Here is a 15887-nt window from a genome sequence, read left to right as displayed (position 1 = left end):
AGTTCAGCGAAGTCTATCAGCACACAAGCAAAACATTCCACCAACAATCAGTGAAAATGAGGAATATAATGAAAGAAGAATATTTAACAGCTAACAGAAAGATTCCCTTGTAGACTTTTATGAAAAATCGAATAGTCAAACGGAGTGATTTGGTTGAGTAATTTCATGTGTACAATGTTGACATATTCTAAACAAATGCAGATATGCGTGTCAGAGTTGAAAGTGTGTGCCGTGGGACATGTTTTTATACCATGGTAAGTAAGTAAGTAAATTTTATTTATAAAGCACATTTAACACAGTGAAGCTGACCAAAGGGCTGAACAGAGTAAAGAAAAGTAAAATAGAAAATAGAATAAAACCAAATTAAGATAGACAATAGACAATAGTTGGTGGGGACCAACTTTCCCCACTATGATAGGAATTTTTGACAGTTTTAACCTTATGGGGACCTTTTGGTGGCCAGCCAAAAAGTGCAGCTTTTTATTCCGCATAATGAATAAATAATTATATTGAATAAATAATGAATAATGAATATAATGAATAAATAATGAATAAATAATGATATTAAATGAAATAAATAATTAATAATTATGTCAATAAGAAGTCCTCACAAGTTAAGTAAGACAAATGTGTGTGTGTGTGTGTGTGTGTGTGTGTGCATTTGTGTTTTGTGACTTATCAGGACCGAATTGTCCTGACTCTACAGGAAAACATGAACAAATAGGGGTAACCTACCTTGTCAGGACCTTGTCTAGTAAAGTGCTTATTTTTTCAAAACTAAAAAAATTATTTCATTTCTTTGTGGTTATTGAGATTACAGCCATGGTTTGATCTAAACTTGCGTTGAGGTCTGCCTAAAAATATCATGTTGTCTATGGAGCCATTTTAACAAACGCAGAGATAAATGCATTCTGCCTGCCTAAAGTTGTCTAGAGCCCTATTCAGACGGGATTAGTTTTCAGGACATATGGCTGTGAAGTAATTCTTACTAGGGACGTCTATGCAATTTATCGTCAATTTGCACGGGATAAGAGATTTCTGCAGAAGTTACCGCGATGCTGACGACCCATCACAGCAGCCCTGTGTGTCATACATAACATGTTGCTGCACCTCAGCGTTTGATAATACAACACGGCACTGACGAAGCAAAACAACTGGACGAGAGCTGAAACTTTGGGGAAAACGACATTCTCAGATGCTGTTTGAACAAATGGTACATAATCATTCCGTTGGGGAGGAGATTTTTCTGGAAGTTTGTCTAAATAACTGTCCCTCTGTCAAAGTGGCGTTTTGAGATTGGACGTAAATATTGAGAACGAACCGACAACCTAAAAAAATACAGAGAGTGCATTTGCATGGGATTAGTTTAACCTGGGGTTATTTTTACAGGTCGTTTTATAGTAGGTAAAAGACGCTGTAATCTACACTGGCGCGGGAACGTGCATTCCGGAAAAATAACCGACACAACCAGGTCGCACAGGGTATTAAAATCACAGAGAAGCTCTGGTAATTATTACTATATATTACCCTACCTCCCCATATAAAACTAGTCCTTCCCGTAAAGCCCTTAGAACCTTGCTAGCTAAGTGCGATTTCCTCACAGAGTGAATGTCACGATTTGTTCTAGTTGTTGAATAGCCATGTGCCATACAGACTGTCAAACTCAGTACGTTTACATGGACAACAATAATCCAATATTAACCCGATAATCTGATTAAGAAACTAGCATGTAAACAGCGATTATTGATGACCTTAATCCGACCTTAATATGAACTTTTAAGTTTCACGTATAGCATGACAAATAATTAACTGCACTTGAAGCTTTCGTAAAATTAAAAATAAAAACACCCAAAACTGTATACGGTACCATAACGAAGACCAACTGTATGTTGATACGTGAAATTCTGGAGGAAGGTCGGACGGTGTGGCGCAGGGACGTAATGACATGTGCTGTTAATCGATCTATGTTCTATAACATGTAAAACCTTAACATGAAAGGAGTATTCTAAAATCATGTAAACACCTTAATCAGAATATTGTCTTATTCAGAATAAGGTCGATAATTAGATTACTGCTGTCCATGTAAACGTAGACATTGTCTGTGATGCTTCTGCACCATCACATTATCGAAGAGTTACAACAAAGTTTAAAAAAAAGAAAAAAAGTTTAAATACCCTAATAAAAAGAATTAAATGAAATGAAAACAAGTTTAGTACAAAACCGGACTGAATTAATCAGCATTTACCGTATGTAAGCAGCGATATAAGAGCTTGTGTTTTTCTTTTAACTGACTTGATGAGATTGAGACTGATGTGGATGATGCTGATAATCAAATTTAGAATTCATTTTCCATTGTAAACGTATAATTCTTTAAAAAGTGGTAGCAATGTTTTTCCATATATGGTATAAATGTAGCGATAAGTGGTGCAACATGTTCTCCCCGTGCCTCGGGGGTTTCCTCCAGTATTCTGGCTTCCTCCCCTAGTTCAAATCCATGCATTGTAGGCGTTGATCGGCATTTCCAAATTGTCCGTAGTGTGTGAATGAGTGTACAGAGTGTGTGTGTGATTGTGCCCTGCGATGGGTTGGCACACCGTCCAGGGTGTCCCTGTCTTGTACCTCCAGTTCCCTGGGATAGGCTCCAGGCTCCCACACAACCTTGTGTAGGATAAGTGGTATGGAAAATGGATGGATGGAATTTCACTTGTGATTGAGATGCATGCAAAAGAGAAATACATTTCAGTTCAGAAAAGTCAGTAGTTTTCCGAACTCTATATACGGTACAAAATGTCACATTTTGACAATGCGAAGGGTTTTCCCAGACAGCCACATGCACAGTATATGTCGTGTGTGTGAGTGTGTGTGTATTTGTGTTGGAGTGGGGTGTTATAAGCAAACACAATTTCCAGTGAATCCTATTCTGAGATAAGCCTGTACAAGACAAACGTTGCAGCAGACTCCAGAACTGACAAGGACGACAGAATTCAAGACTCTTCAAAGGTCAGCGGCGTCTTTGTTCTTCAGTTCACGATCGTTCACGCCAGCTATTGATATTTACACGAGGAAGCCGATAGTGAAATTTCGCTGATGTTTCCAGTCATGGTCCTCGTCAGAGGCCTAGCTAAAGTCTTCAGAAATGCACTCCTGTATTGTGTCATATAAATGTTTGTCTGTTGGAATGCACTGCTGTGCATCACTGCATTGCCTGTGCTTTTCCATTTTCACTGGTTGTGAAAGGTCATCTGAAGCGTGCTGTTTCTCACTCATGCTTCATCTGGCTAATTACCTTGCTCATGGAAAGTGTTTGTGTATACTACTTAATCACACACAGGCATGTGCGCACACATTCATACACACACATACACAGAGAATGCAGCCAAGTACTACTCTCTAATAGAAAGCTTTAATTAACCGTTTTAATGTGTGTCAAACATAGGTTCCCAATACATTCAGTTAGATTTTTTTTTCTTTTTCCTGCTTATTTTTCTAGATTTTACAGCAACTTTGCTGATAGGTTTGTCCATCCATCCATTGTCCATACTGCTTATTCTATACAGGGTTGTGGCGGAGCCGGAAGCCTATCCCAGGGAACTCTGTGGGACACCCTGGATGGGGACCCAGCCCATCGCTGGGCAAAATCGCAAACACACATCCACACAGTATGGTCAATTTAGAAACGCCAATCAGCCTACTGTACAGGGCATGTCTTTGGACTGGGGGAGGAAACCTTGAGAACGTGCAAACTCCATGCACACAAGTCGGAGGCGGGATTCAAAACCCCATCCCCAGAGATGCGAGGCAAACGTGCCCGCTGATTGTTTTGTCTGTTGGTAAATTACTATTCAAGAACATTAAATGCTCAGGCAGTGGTTTCTTTTCATGCAGAAACTATTTCAAACTTTTCTTTCTACATGTCCAAATCCCTCCAGAAATCTGTCTAATGAATGAACTGATTGACAGGAAGGATTTTTGTACTTAGGTTATTTAAGCTCAGGGCCTGTTACAGTCACTTTACTAGAGCGACACTGTAGTGTAGTAATCGGTTTAGAGCTGAGGTCATGCTGGAAGGGTTGGAGGCAGATACACAGACGAATTGAGCCTTTAAAGACAGGAATAAGCTGGGAATGTTCTTGGTGCCACTTGTCATTACGATCACACTGCTGCTGTTTCCTAAAGCCATTCCACTCTGCTTATTCAAGTACATTAGAAGTGAAGGTAGATTACTTCATCAGTCAGAGATGGAGTCTGAGGGCTTGGTGACTCACAGACAGTGGACGTCCATGAGTCACACACTTACAGCGCTTTGTAGTGTAATATTTATAATTGTCTTACAAAGAGGATAAATTATTATCTTAAAGAAAAGGTCAGTTCAACAGGCTAACAGTCATGATGAGGCTGTCCAAATTTACTGAGTAACTCCCTCCTTGAGCTCCTATTGCAAATAAGCCAAAGCTAATACAATCAAGTAAACATAAGGAAATCGGCTTCCTCCACAACCTTTCAGCTACGATAGCATTTAAGAAGAGTTATTTCTTTATAAAGGCCATGAAACTAGAGTGTAGTACTAAAGCCATTATGCACTAATGCATTTCCAACTCCATTTTATACAGTTACGTAAACAGCAAATAACTGGCCCTTGTTTTTGGTTCGCAATCAACTGTAATACAGCAATCTCTGTTTCTGTATGGGTTTCCTTCAGGTTCTCTGCTTTCCTCCCACCTCCCAGTTGATGTGTCATATAACATCAGAGAAGGAACTCATCTCATTCGTTTAAATGGGTTTTTTTTTTTATCTCCTTTTAGGATTTGTATCTGATGATGTTTTAATCCATATTTATTAGACAGAAATATCAAAAATGCTAAAGGATTCACAAACTTTCAAGCACCATTGTACATTTACACATAGGGGCATCCTGTCAGGTAACATCAGAGAAGGAACTCTGGACTACAGTTCAGAGTAGCCACTGCACCACACCATCATGTCACATGATCACCGGCACCTGAACTTCATTCATGTTAACGAGCACTTACAGTTATTTATAGCCACAGTTTGCACTACATTGGTTGTCTTACGTTGGGTCACGATTTCAAGGTTGAGATGGATGCACGTGCAGATTTAATTTAATTAATAGCACAACCAAATACAAAACAAGTGAACTATGAATCAGCAGTAGAACACTAAAGCAAACACTAAACATAAAGCAACGACCTTAAACACAGCAACATTGACAATGGCAAAGAAAGAAAAACTTAAGCCTACCAACGTAGCGCAAACTGTGGCTATAAATACCTGTAAGTGCTCGTTAACATGAATGAAGTTCAGGTGCAGGTGATCATGTGACATGATGGTGTGGTGCAGTTTAAATTGAAGGTGAAATTAGAGTCAGGTGGCAACCAGGTGAGAGCGGGTGCCCTGTTTTATTTAAAGAACAGGGATCTATCTGAGTCTGATCTTCACAACACATGCTTGTGGAAATGTATCATGCCACGAGCAATGAAGATTTCCGAGGACCTCAGAAAAAAAGTTGTTGATGCTCATCAGGCTGAGGTTGGATGATTTAATTGGGTTCTCTTTGTTTACATTTAGGACTTGTGTGAAAATCGGATGATGATGTTTTAGATCGTATTCATGCAGATTTAGTAAAGTCTAAAGGGTTGACAAACTTTCGAGCACCACTGTATGTGTGTGCATGGTGCCCTGAGATGGACTGGTGTATTAGACAGAGTGCATTCCTGCTTCATGCCCAGTGTTCCTGGGATAGACTCTGGATTCACCACCACCTGGACCAGGATACAGCAGTTACTCAAGATGAATGAAAGAAGAAAACACTAACATGTCCTATCTCTAAAGGATCTCTAAGTCAAGCAAAACTTTAAAAAAAAAACTAAAAGAAAATAAAAAAAATCAGGTCTTCCATGTTAAAAAAAAAAAAATCTTGAATGGCCTAAATGTTTTAGGCAGGTGTTTATATTTGTCCAAGCCTCTGCAGGTGTGCTCTGTCAAATCCTGCTCCAACTCAGGCCGACTCTGAGATAGAGGCAAACTGTGCACTTCCTGTGAGAAGAGAAGACACTTATACAAATTTCTCATTTTTTACATTTACTATTTAACTACCTGTCGATTATTCTGCTCCCAGTAATTGTAATAGAGAGTAGCTGCTGTCGCCTAACAGCTGGTGAAAATGGAATTTCTTTTTCTCTAATGTATTAATGTACAAGACATACTCATGTAAGATTAAACCGATTTGCAAACCAATTGACGAATACCTGTAAGGTTAAAAAGAAGCTTTAGCAAAATGTGGAAACGCATGAATGGAAATTCATGCGAAAGATTCCAGGGAGGTCCCCTGTGTTTTGCTTGTGACGGGTATGGTGCGTTAAAGGTTGTCACACAAACCTGAGGAGAAGTACACCCACTATAAACTTTCCGGGAGCTTTTTAAACACTGCCTGTGCCAGCCCGGAGAGCTAGAGCCGAACCAGGGAGCTTCAACAAAAATGTCATGCACATACGCACACACACAACACACACTCGCATGTTTCTTGCCAGCCTCACTGGAGATTATATGGTTTCTTTGTATTTATATTACCTTATGTATTTAGATTACACGGCTTCTCTTTTATTTTCCAAGTTAAACACACGGTATTATTCATGGCGATGGAGTGGGACCTGTAGTGTACCAGGATGATTGGTGGACACTCCGAGGCAGCCTGTGACGAAGCCTGTGCCACCCGAGGTTAAAACAGGACAAAGTAGCGGAGGATCAGTGCACCCGAGCGTGACCTGTGCATTCCTTATTGGACGAATCAAAACAAATCGAGACACACTGTATTGATGCTACACAGCGCTTCATTAAAAGTAAGCCCTGGAAATGGCATACTGCACGCAAAACCTGAGCTCTGAGATGTGCTCCTAAAGAGTTAACGTCCTCATAGTTTGAAATCTGCAAAGACGAATGCGAAAGAGTTCAATACACGGTGTGCTGCGCAAGGTTGCAGAGGCCATGGTCAGAAGGACTAACTCATGTAGATCTCACCACACAGCGAGAAGAACAGAACACGCCTCCCAGTGTTGTTTTTTTTTTTGGGAGTACTTGCATTATTCCCACTACTTACTGTATGTAGAGAGTTTCCTCAGGATTGAAATGGACACATGTGTAAACGCTCTCAGCCATGCATTTCAGTTATGTGGAATTGATTTCACTGATAAAGTGTACAAAACTGCTTTATAAACCTTGTAAAAGCTTCAAGCAAGTGGAAGTACTAGTAGTAACATTACTCCCATTGGTTTCCTGGCTTACTCGAATAAGCTAATACACAGTTTGTGAATGAACTCAGAATTCTGTTAAATACCTGCATACTACTACGCAGCAATTTCCATCTTCTTTTGTTTTCCTCATAAGTAAATAAATTCAACATGATACAAGCAGTGCTGTAACCAGGATCCACATCGCAGAAATGTCATGGTTAATATATCCCGATATCGAATGTGCACATCCATTGCTGATTTTTAATCCCCACTGTGATATCCTTACATTCTTCCATGCACTTTCATTCTGCACATCCATCCATCCATCCATCTTCTACCGCTTACTCCTTTTCAGGGGAACCTGGAGCCTATCCCAGGAAGCATCGGGCACAAGGCGCGGTACACCCGGGTGCCAGTCCATCGCAGGGCACAATCACATACACACTCACACACCCATTCATACACTACAGACACGCCAATCAGCCTACCATGCATGTCTTTGGACTGGGGGAGGAAACCGGAGTAACTGGAGGAAAGCCCACAGCACGGGGAGAACATGCAAACTCCGCACACACATGGCCCCGGCGGGACTCGAACCCCGGACGTGTGAGGCAAACGTGCTAACCATTAAGCCACCGTGCGCCCCTCCAGTCTGATATTTAAATGGTAAATGGTGCACTTATATAGCGCTTTTATCCAAAGCACTTTACACTGTGTCTCATTCACCCATTCACACACACTCACACACCAATGGTAGCAGAGCTGCCATGCAAGGCGCTAGCATGCCATTGGGAGCAACTTGGGGTTCAGTGTCTTGCCCAAGGACACTCCGGTATGTGGAGTCATGTGGGCCGGGAATCGAACTGCCAACCCGTTCTACCACCTGAGCCACAGCCGCCCCATATGATTTGATAGAGTTGAATAATAGGAAATTCAGAAAATAGGAAAGTTCACAATATCTTAAAGCTTTTTCTGAGGGTTGCTTTTATATTTCTGATGCAAAAAATGCTGAATCTATACAGAATAAACCATTTACTTTGTCTACTAATTGAAACATAGCTTATTATCAACCTTGGAATTGAAGACTAGTTCTTACATCGTATGTTCTTTATTTCACCTTGCAATAATCTCAAACAATGCAAGGTGAATTGTTTTATTTTCAAAAAAAACTATCTTTAAAAAAAATATTAAAGAACAATACAGTAAAGATCTAACCCTTAATTAATCGTTTATTTCATCCAGTTATTGAATTTTATGAATAATGTATTGAATTGAGATACTGTTCAATAAATCAAAGATTATATTCCAGGAAAAAACGTGTTGCATACAGTGATTAATAAGAAAGAATGCATATGAACTTTTCTAGTGAATACATAACCAAAACATACAAGCAGCAGCTTATTTCCTGAACGTTTTTACACTGTAAACAGTATATGTGCCAAAAAAAAAAATCCAAAACCTTCCAAAACTACTGAAGTCCGGACCTTGGTGTCCTCATAGCTATTTATACAAGCAACTGATAGTTTGATAGGTTGAACTGGAAGTCTTTCACGCTTAATGAGTCACTCTTTGACATCATACCATTGCATAAAGTGATGAATGGTGGTGATATTAGATAGGAAGGCTAAAATCTCTGAATAGCTTGGTAATGAAACTATTCGAGTTGAGTAGCACATTATGTTGCAAGGTCTCACTGATGATGTAATAAGAATGATGTGGTGCAAACTATAACACACACATACATACAAGGCAGATAGGCCGCTGTATTTGTGGTTTTAACTAACTTTTAACTGTTTCCTTTAAATACTGAACAGGGTAAACAGAAAAGTTGTAATATTTTCAGTCAAACAAACAACAACAACAAAAATGCACAAATCTTACAATTCTGTCGTCTGTCCTTTTGTGTAATTTGTACTTTGATTTGATAATGTCTGATTCAGTCTACTTTTAATTTCTTCTCCAGAGGCATTACAGAGTGAATAATCCACTTTATTCATGTTCATTACACCTTCTCAATCACTGTACGGACGTACCAGTCAAGTGGTCTGAAAAATATCATCAAATGGAGATCAAATCTAGGGAGCATTTCACTCTATATGAATTGACAATCTGGGCTAGTGAGAAATAAGCCCCAGGCTCAATTCTTTATACCTTTCTGTGCATTTTTCTGATGTCCATTGGTGGCACTGAACTGCCTCGTTCCACAAAAATCCAAAAACAACCTGCCTTAATACATTTGTTAACAGCAAATAATCTGATACCAAAAAGTGAAACCTAATATTGATGTGTTTTTATCTTTAAAAGACAGTCCCGCTAGCCAATTAAACCGGCCACCCCTGATTGCATCACAAACTTAATATTTATGTACTGACTATAGCACTGAGCCTTCACACTTGATGTCTTTTTAATGATTTTGGTGTTGGACTGATGGGTTTATACTCCTGTTCTTTGGCATCACTGTTAGGCTACATCTGGTGAGCTGCAAGAAACTCACTGATTCTCCTTTCAGCTAATATCCTAATCTTTCTTGGCATCTCTTCTTCAGACAAGTGTCATGTTTTTACTCTTGGGAATTTAAGCTATTTTTCTGTTGAACATAAGCACAAGGAGACTTGGAATTTCTTCCTTTCTTTCCGCCCAAGAGATGATTAAGTGTCCGAGTTCAGTGACTCTCTTTCTAAAGGATGTGGGTGCTGATTATTAAATAGTGTTAAATATTTTCATCCTGCACAAGTAGTTCAGCTGTGTTTTTAAATGTGTGTTGGCTAAAGAATACCATAATGTCTGTATGACGTCAAGCAGACAAGAAAACTCAAATGCTTAGCAATTTATGATACTTTCAGTCGGGTCAGTTCACTTGGAATGGGAATATGAATGGTTTGATTTGGTGTAGTTACTGATTAGAGTAGATTCACAAAATATTAAACCTAAGATCAGGGTGTTGTTTAATGTTATGAAAAAGTAAAGGAAATTTTAAAGCATAAAAATGTCAACTGTACTGCTTGGTGCAATTGCCTAAATTTTGGTAAATGGGTGCTTGCATTGATGACTGATTCATTTCTTGATGGTTTGGTTTGGTTTAGGTTTTAGAATGTCATGAAATGAAGCGTGCCTTATACTTTTTCAGTGTGCACCTAAACTTTGAAAGTGTGATTAAACAAAAAGCCATAAGTCCCGAATCAAACCACAGTCAGAAGTTATTAAACAAACTCATGAACATAAACTCCCTTCCCCCCTTTTCTGTTTTTGTTTGGAAGTTTAACCAACCAACAATTAGACATCAGTTTACATAGTAAATCTTCCCCAAGTCACAGCTTTAATCTGTCTGCGTTCATTATACATGGCTGCTAGAAGCTTCGCAGACTAAATCATATTAGTAATAAATAAGGTAAATGGCACAAAAAGCATCATTTAACATAACCACAAGAATAGCATTGCTGCACCACTTCATTAAGTGTAGGCCTGGTGTATGTGTGTGGTTCAGCAGGTTAGAAGTATGACAGACATGCTATAGTTTGGAATACCAGTGGTATTGCCAATGCTGAAAATGGAACGTCTGCAGATAGGAATTAATTATACTGAATCTGTCTGTCATATGGGTGATTCCATGATTGGAGTCCCACTTATATGACATTTACAAATATGTATGTGGAATAAAGGTAAATGAGATTTTAAGCATAGGCAAAGTGTCCTTCAAAAACAACATATGTACATGTTATTATAATGAATCTTGCATTTTGCTTACTATACCTATACTTTACATTGAAAAGAAAATCAGTCAAATACGTATTATTTTGCATTAATGTGTAAATTCATTTAAAATAACGATCTTGAAACATCCTTGTCCATGAGTCATCCTTTATAGGTCAGGGAAAATTCAAATTCACATTCACTCAACCCTGGTACCTAAACACATTCAATCCTGTGAAATATTTGTGAGGGGGCACATTTTCCACACACCTTTGGGGTTGGGGGTACGGATCCCGCCTCCGCCTTGTGTACACGGGGTTTGCATGTTCTGCCTGTGCTTCGGGGGTTTCCTCTAGCTACTCCAGTTCACTCCACAAGTCCAAAGACATGCGTTGTAGGCTAATTGGCATTTCCAAATTGTCCATATTGTGTAAATGGGTGTGTGAATGTGCCCAGCGTTGGACTGGCACCCCATCTAGGGTGTCCCCTGCCTTGTGCCCAGAGTTCCCTGGGATAGGTCCAGTCTCCCCTGCAACCCTGTGTAGGATAAGAGGTAAATAAAATGAATGGATGGATGGAAATATTTGTAAGATTCCACAAGTTACCTGTTCAACAGGAAGTGCATCATCCACATTTCCTGAAGATCATGAGAAGATGAAAAGCACATTCTCTTTCTTTTTTTTACTTCATCTCCAATTATAATTGTGACCTTGACTTTTAAGCTGTTACCCAATTGTAGATTGAAAGTAAATTATAAAACGTCAATCATTAGACTGCTGTTAATATCATCATGCCATTAGCATGGATGCTACTTATCCACAATTTCTGTATTGCTAATTCTGACTGCTAACTGAGTCCTGTTATTTATTTAAGACCAAAATGTAGCCTGTTAGCAGTAACATAACATATTGGGGCCTGAGATTACTTGTATGTAATCTTAGAGTCAGTGTTGCAGGATGATTTAAGAAATAAAGTTTGTTTGTTAGTTTTTAAATAGCTCCCCAATCATGGATTCAGCCAAGGAAATCAGGAAATGTCCACTTAAACCATGCTAAAAAAACAAAAAAAAAAACAAAAAACAAAAAAAACCAAAAGGTATTTTATTTCCCCCAAATTGCATTTCAGATGTTAACATGCTATTTACTAGGCATGAAAAAATAAACCTTCTGACTTTTGAATCTGGAGCCTGTAGTCTTTTACAACATTGTCTTGTCTGTCACTTGACAGTTGACTGCTGTAGTTCTCTCAGCTTAGCCCCAGCTTAGCAAACACTTGTGTTATATTTTCCATTAGAAAAACCTGGGGTCACCGGTATGTCTGCCTCTGCTAGCCAAAACCAGATGGGGTTTTCCTATAAACAAGTGTACAGGGAATATTTATACAGTCTATGGCACCTGACGCCATAACACTCATGACATTCTGTTTAGTAGCCAATGTTGCCATAAGTCACTTTAGAGAATTAAGTAAATATTTTCAATATAGCCATGCTATTGTTTATTATAGAATGGCAAAAGCTTTAAATCTTGCCAAATCCTATTTTAAAAAAATGTCATTTACTAACAGCTTGTCCTGTGATGTGCGCTGTTTTTTCGTGCCGGCACCTTTTTGTCATGCGGGGGTCTATTTACTGTGAGGTAGATGCTAAAACACCGTCACTTCTGATGCATGAAGTTTGGAACTTATCACACAAACCATCACAGCCGTGCTTTCACGTTTCACCTCTGCTGCTCATAAAACTTCTGATTAGAACATTCGCACCTCATTTGTTAAAGACGTCACCCAGCAAAATTTTATGCTTACATTCCATTTGATTATCACCTCCCATCAAGCTCAGTTCAACTTGTTCCTTTGTTCCCTGGGACATTTGATCTTTACACAGGCCATAAAATGTGCCATTTTGAACTATGCTTGTTTTAACTTCAGGTGAAATGTCCTTTAAGTTTAAGACATGGCATGGGGAATCTTTTCATATGAACTATAACCATTTAAAATGTTATACTGTAGCCGTACATCAGTTCAGGATCGTTATATAATAATAATAATAATAATAATAATAATAATAATAATAATAATAATTGGTGAAAAGTTCCTGGTGTTAATTCCATGTTAAAGTCATCCTGGAAGTTCTGGAATAATCCCAACATAAATAAGGAAAGCAATAAAAACCTCCCATAAATTTGGCCCTGGCTCAACTCAATTGGTGGTCAGCAAGAGGGGAAAAAAATGTGCAAAGTGAGAGAAAGGGAAGATGATTAAAACTGACAGAAGGAAAGAAAACACGGCACATGCGGCTGCCCCAAAATAATTTATCAATGAAAGCGGTCTCCTGCTGACAACGGCCGTTTGGAGCGGCTTTGTTGTAAACCTAATTACTTTTTACTATTCCGTTCTGGAGTAGACCACCCTGGAAAGTTGAAGTGTGATTAAATCAGTTGCCCTTTTTATAAAACTGACTTGTAGAACCCACAAGTTAGATGTTAAGATCTGCGCTTTCTCGAACGACAGTATGCAGAATTTACAGTGATGACATTATGGATACTGTAATAAGCTTAACCGATGCTCATGAATTCCATTGAGCCATTCCGTTCTTAACTCTCAAATTATGAGCATGAGTGCATATCACATAGTCAAAGATGTTATCTCAGACTTTGAAGACGCTAATCTCGCTGGAGTAATCCGAATGGCATCGTCTCTCGGCCGCAGATCCTCCTACGTATTCTATGCTTTGGCATACATCTGGCACGCTTAATCCACAAATCCTGCATCCTGATTTGTCACTAGAATATAAATTGCCAGGATTCCATCTGAGAAAGGGTTTTTTTTTTAAAGTCCTGCCCATCAGTTAAGACCTTATTAAAAGACCTTGCACCAGAAACAAAAAGACGAGGTTTGTCATCCGATCTGATTCTGTTTTCTGTGGTGAGAAATTAGCTCACCGCATTTCTACTGCATGCTTTATTAATTGTCTATGATCCGTGGATAATTTGGTAATGGTAAGTTTGTCAGCAACTTGAATTAAGAATAGTTTTGAGACTTTGGACTTTTTTTGTGTGATAAATGTGAGGTTTTTACACAAAAGTATAGCTTTAAAAGGTTTTTGCCTTCACCTTAATGATAATGAGTCTTTATTGATCACGTACTGTATACATTACAGCACAGTGAAATTCTTTTCTTCGCGTATCCCAGCATGTCAGGAAGTTGGGGTCAGAGCGCAGGGTCAGCCATGATACAGTGCCCCTGGAGCAGAGAGAGTTAAGGGCCTTGCTCAAAGGCCCAACCTCATAGAGGTTGTCAGATACAACATAACTCCAAGGTGCAGCATTGTATCCTAATATAAATGTATTCAATCAGATGAAGATTTAAAGATTTAAAGTGTAGTAATATCCTCCAAAAATATGGAATGTATTGTAATTTCCTTGTATAACATACTGGATGGTGTCAGATTGCTGTTTTGTGATTGTATGCTTTTATTTAAATTACATACTGTACTCGTTAGTGTCTAATACATCCATTATTCATCAGTATCTTCATCTACTACAATAGCAAGGTTATTTAGCTTCCCAAATGTGCCATAAATTTGAAGCAAGGCTTTGATAACATGAATATTTTTACAAGCCATGACATTTTCTGGGTGAATGAATGTTTTTCAGTCATGTACAGTAAGTGGCTTCCAAAACATAACTTATTAAAGAAAACAGAGATGTATGTTTGTAGTGCCTCGTGCGGTTTGTTTCTGTAGATGATGTACTATACATGCAGAGGTCTTGGCTTGTGGAAGAGAGAGTGAAGGCCTCGTTTTTCACTGGGACACATTGTGGGGGCTCTTAAAGCTACTGAATCCTGAGCAAGTGTGTGTGTGGTTGTGTGTGCGCATAGTGCTATCCAGAAGACGAAGCCTTAGCAAGGTCTGTAAATTAATAAGTTGGCTGGTGCGCTAGTAGGGCGATACGTTTGTGGACTTTAAGTCAGCTTATGCTTCATAAATAAACAGAACCACTCTAGTTGCTGCTAAATGTCTTCCGGCTTAAGTAGAGTTTAATAAAAAATCAACAGAGAGCTCCCCCATAGCTGAGCCATATTTTCCAACCTGGTTGAAAGTGAAGGTCCATGTACAGCTTAAAGACCAAGAACTGGTTTAGCCATAATCTGACATCGACTGAATGTTTATTCAGTGGAAATATATTACGCTTGGTTTACTGTCGTGCTGTCATCAAGCAAATGTAAAATGACACACTGCTACCATTGCAACTATGCTAAACATGGCTGGTGTATCCTGACAAGTGTGTTTTGGCAGGAGGACAAACTGTGGGTGATCTGAAGGGAAGAGGAGTGCGACTGAGGCAATGAATGCAATGAAGAGCACTGAGCAGAGGCTCGGACAGAGCCGTACCAGCACTGAGCCGGGCTCCAGGAACATGGGAAACCCCAGTACCAATTCTGAGAGCGGCTCCAGGAACATTGCCAACTGCAACACCAGTGTGGAACAGGGCTCCAGGAATACACGCAACCCCAACAGCACCAATCAGGGCTCTAGGATCATAGGAAAGTCAAACAGCAATGCTCAAAGGGGTTCCAGGTACTTGGGCAACTGTAACACTAATGCTGAGAGGGGCTCCAAGAACATGGTGAATCCCAAAACCAGTGCTGAGAAGGGCTCAAGAAACATGTGCAACACCAACAGACAGGTCTCGTCAAAAGCATCGGGCCAACTACAAAACAACAATGGTGAGTAGAGGTGCTCGATCTCCCAACAAATTGAATAAAGGCTAATCCAACTAGCATTCAACAATAAGAAATAAATATGGTACAGTAGGTGCTGTAAATAACCAACAATCACACATTAGCTGTGTGGTTTTGGTGGCGCCAAAGAAAGTTTAATCTGTTAAAAGCAGTTTGTTATGAACTGAAAAAAGTAACTTCAACTTAAATGTTTTAAGCTCTCTGAAAGTA

The 15887-nt window shown here is 39.2% G+C and overlaps 1 protein-coding gene across 8 annotated transcripts in view; it reads left to right on the top strand.

Annotated features, from left to right (window-relative positions):
* The window catches only part of myocd (myocardin), a 103341-nt gene that overhangs the window by 48694 nt on the left and 38760 nt on the right, over nucleotides 1-15887 (top strand). For all 8 annotated transcript variants that reach the window (XM_053639117.1, XM_053639123.1, XM_053639121.1 and 5 more), the window contains exon 3: nucleotides 15232-15662. In XM_053639117.1, the coding sequence (XP_053495092.1) occupies nucleotides 15281-15662 (382 nt within the window). In that variant the 5' untranslated portion in view covers nucleotides 15232-15280. The remainder of the gene's footprint in view (nucleotides 1-15231; nucleotides 15663-15887) is intronic.

The sequence above is a fragment of the Ictalurus furcatus genome, chromosome 13 (genome assembly GCF_023375685.1).
Source record: "Ictalurus furcatus strain D&B chromosome 13, Billie_1.0, whole genome shotgun sequence".
Classification (NCBI taxonomy): Eukaryota; Metazoa; Chordata; class Actinopteri; order Siluriformes; family Ictaluridae; genus Ictalurus; species Ictalurus furcatus.
This window is presented reverse-complemented; position numbering and strand designations above follow the sequence as displayed.